Consider the following 3,633-nt stretch of genomic DNA (forward strand, 5'->3'; position numbering starts at 1 on the left):
CCGATTATATCGTGCATCCCTAGTGAATATTGGCATGGGTGTTGCGTTACGATAAGCGTCACGACACAATGTTATCACTATATTCCAATATCACCATATTTCGCTATATTTTTCCTGCTATCAAAGTTAAATGTATGAATAAAAAAGCAACCTTTGTAGATGTTCAGATGATATTGATCGTTTAGTTATTTTGGTATCCATGTTGCTTTGGGTTTGAGTCAGTCCACGTCTTCCACTGTGACTGCCTCATCTACAGATATGGCGCTGCGTTGCACAGCAAAAGGCCTCCACAGCGCCATCTGCTGGAGTGGTGGTACACTCCACAAAATGGTAGCCCATTTTCCCTCAGTTTTAGGTAAAATGTTTTGCTTAAAATAAAAATCGACACTAGGAACTAAAAGATTTATATTATATCAGGCAGCAAAAAAATCCTGACATATTGCCAAAAAGATTTTTTCCCCACACCCCTAGCAAAGTTGTGAGTAAGTACTGCCAGCAGATGGCGATGTTTACATCTGCTGATTGCATCCAGTGTGAAATTCTTTTCAGGCTCTAAAGGACCATCAGGATGAGGGTTTGGCATATACAGCTTTGGTTGAAAAGTGGGTTTGGTGTTTTTATAGGCACAGTAAACCATTTCCCAAAGCTCTGATAGTTATTGGTTATGCTAATTAGTGTTGCGCCAATGCCATTTTTTGGTCACGATACTCGATACTTGGCTGTGCAATATTGGCCGATAGCGATACCATCCGTTTGAAATTGACGTGTCTATATATGAAGAACTGCATACTGCTTGGATGTACCGTTAAAATAATTGCCATCATGGCTTTGGTAAGCAGGAAAAAGGCTAAAACAAAGTGAATCCAGTAGAACTTTTTATTGCCTACCTGGAACGGGTGACAATAGTTGAAGAAAGTTTTTGCTCTCAAAATGGTATCGGTGCCCCATTTGTTGGTACTCACTTATAACGATGCCACCATTTTAGTGCTGGATCGGGGCCCCGCCCAATACAGGTATCAGCTAATCAATGACTTACACTAGCAGCCATTCAAAGTGGCCCTTGCCATTCAAAAGCCAGCCGAATGCAGCAAAAACCCCTCCAACTTCCAGCCACTGGCCTTCTCATGGGTATGCATATTTTTTTACTCTAACTCCACCCTTTCACTGAATTACAGGGTCTGACCAAGAGATAACACTCCTCTTTAGATCTTAATGTCCACAAATCATGACAGAAAGAATATTTTAGACGTCTAAAAAGTATTTGTAGGGGACCATCCAAGGATTCATCTAGGAAAGTGGGGAAATATTGAATGGCTGCTGCTGTAGATGAACCTTCAGGGCAGAGAGTCTCATCCTCCTTCTTTGAGGAGAACCGACCCAACCTTGATTTCTGTCAAAGGGCAAATTTTTACAAGCTTCAGCAACTTTATTGCCTCTTATCAGGTGTTTAGAACGTTGCGTTCTAAATGAACCGCTAGTTAGCGGGGCTTGGATTCAGTTTGCCAAGAGTTGAAAACCAAAAGAAACATCAGTTTTATCAGCTAAATAATAAAAAACAGTTGAATAAGCAAAAACAAACGTGTGAGAAACAATGTTCTTTTTTGTCAAAGAGAGAGAAACAGGACAGCAAGTCCTGTTTTACCATCAGCATTATGCGAGGAATGAAAAATAAACCTCTAAATAACAGTTCGTATCTATTTACCTTTCCAGTTGATTTCACGCCCTTCCAGATGCAGAAGAAGCAGATGACCCAGACGAGGAGTAAACACAGGGCCAAGTCCCATTTAACCGGGCCGATGTCCTCGATGCCACTGCTGATCCCCAACACATTATGTCTGCAAAACAAAGGTCCGCGCTAAATGCTCAGCTAGAAAGCACAACATCAAGCAGCAGGAATGTGGAGGAATTTAGAGCAGTGTGTGGGAGGACTGGATGGAACTTACTCCCAGAACTCTGTGACGGGGGAGGTAACGTTGGAGGCGTTGGTGGCGTTATAGATGGTTTTGTTCTTGCGGAGAGTGTCCTCAATGCATTGATCGGTGTTCCAGGGCTGATTGCACTTGGCCCAGGGCAACTCTGGCTGGAAACACTGAACAACAAATGAGAAGGCCTATCAGAGCAAGTTTAAAACCATTTCTACGACTAAGAAAGAAAATGTTTTCTATCCAGACCTGGAACAAGTAGTAGAGACCCCAGGCGAGGATGACGATGTAGTAGATATTCAGGAGGGAAACGATCACGATGGAGGCGTAGCCAATACCTTCAAAGATAACAAGAAACAAAAAGTTAGCTACAATTCCTGGTTCAATATTAAGAGACGCTGAACCAAAGACACTGGCGGCTCTGGATTCTTAGATCTAACAGATCAGACACAAAGGTCTGATCAGTTAGCAGTCAGAAGCAGCAGAGTTGAAAAATAGAACTTAAACAGCTCGCTCCGCATCAACCAATCAGAGAAGCTGATCTGGGAGCTGGCAGGGAGGCAGACACAGCACTGTTGATGCAGAGCGCTATGATCACTCCCCTGACTGACTGCTCAGATAAAGTTTTCAGTTTCTCACTTAAAAACACATTAAAACTACTTTTTACCCACTGATCACAGCCATTGTTACAGGCAAAGAAAGATAGGGTAGCTCCGCCCAACCCACTTTTCAATGGTGCAGCTAAAGCAGGAACGATGCTTCAGCAGCGCGTCGGAACTAAACTTATACAAGCATTAAAAAAATTAATCACCACGCGCATTTCTGCTGCTGCTGTTGGTGCGGTCGGAGCTTAAACTAACAGTTTATGTGCCAGTCTTTAGTATTAAACCTTATAAGGGCCCCTGCTGTGGACAGAAACAGGATGCTGTGTGTACAGCAGCCGTTTCTGGTGACATTTGGCCAGAAAGTAATCAAACATAATGGAAGAAAGGTGCATTAAAAACATAATACTGGATCCTACCAAATACAGACATATTTATTAAATTTGTTGCTTTTGAGCTTAGTTTTTCAACAATAAATGTTGCTTCTCCAAGTTTGAAGTTCTTGTTCGTCCCATGCAGGCAAATGTTTTAGAAAGTCTATTTCTGCACATTCAGCTCTGAGTGCTGCTAATCCTTTTTTTAATACTGAAAAGTGTTTGTTCATCTCTCTGAAACCAGATAATCCTGTGACCATTAGAGATATCCAATCCCTTCCCTGGTCTGTTTCTACCACCTGATCCAAGATCAGGATGAATACAGATCAGCCCCATGCTGCATAAGCAGTTATCTGAAAATTATGAAAGTTTTTAAATTGACTTTCATGATGTTTAAATTAATAATAAATACACTGCAAACACTAAAAGTAGGAGGGTTTTTTAAAGGAGTCATGTTTTTTCATGTTTAATCATGTGTTTTGTTGAGCTTTAGGTAAAATCTGCCAGAAATTGCAGTATGTTAGACTGGCCGGGATTTCAGCGTGAACCTAAAACCTTGCTCAAAATGTGATTTTGGTTCCTCTGGATTAACATAATTCTTGCAAAAGTGCCCTCCTTGCTATCCCCATGCCAACATTAGCCCTCCTTGCTATCCCCATGCCAACATTAGCCCTCCTTGCTATCCCCATGCCAACATTAGCCCTCCTTGCTATCCCCATGCCAACATTAGCCCTC

At 41.9% G+C, this 3,633-nt stretch overlaps 1 protein-coding gene across 1 annotated transcript in view; it reads right to left on the reverse strand.

Moving 5' to 3' along the window:
- Positions 1 to 3,633, reverse strand: part of LOC107104625 (sodium- and chloride-dependent taurine transporter-like) — a 36,753-nt gene that overhangs the window by 15,077 nt on the left and 18,043 nt on the right. Inside the window, exons 4-6 of the mRNA XM_015404665.1 lie at positions 2,172 to 2,260; positions 1,944 to 2,089; positions 1,703 to 1,835 (exon numbers count right to left, since the gene is read on the reverse strand). Of these exons, the coding sequence (XP_015260151.1) occupies positions 1,703 to 1,835; positions 1,944 to 2,089; positions 2,172 to 2,260 (368 nt within the window). The remainder of the gene's footprint in view (positions 1 to 1,702; positions 1,836 to 1,943; positions 2,090 to 2,171; positions 2,261 to 3,633) is intronic.

The sequence above is a fragment of the Cyprinodon variegatus genome, unplaced genomic scaffold, assembly GCF_000732505.1.
Source record: "Cyprinodon variegatus isolate N-32 unplaced genomic scaffold, C_variegatus-1.0 Scaffold1821, whole genome shotgun sequence".
In the NCBI taxonomy this organism is placed as follows: Eukaryota; Metazoa; Chordata; class Actinopteri; order Cyprinodontiformes; family Cyprinodontidae; genus Cyprinodon; species Cyprinodon variegatus.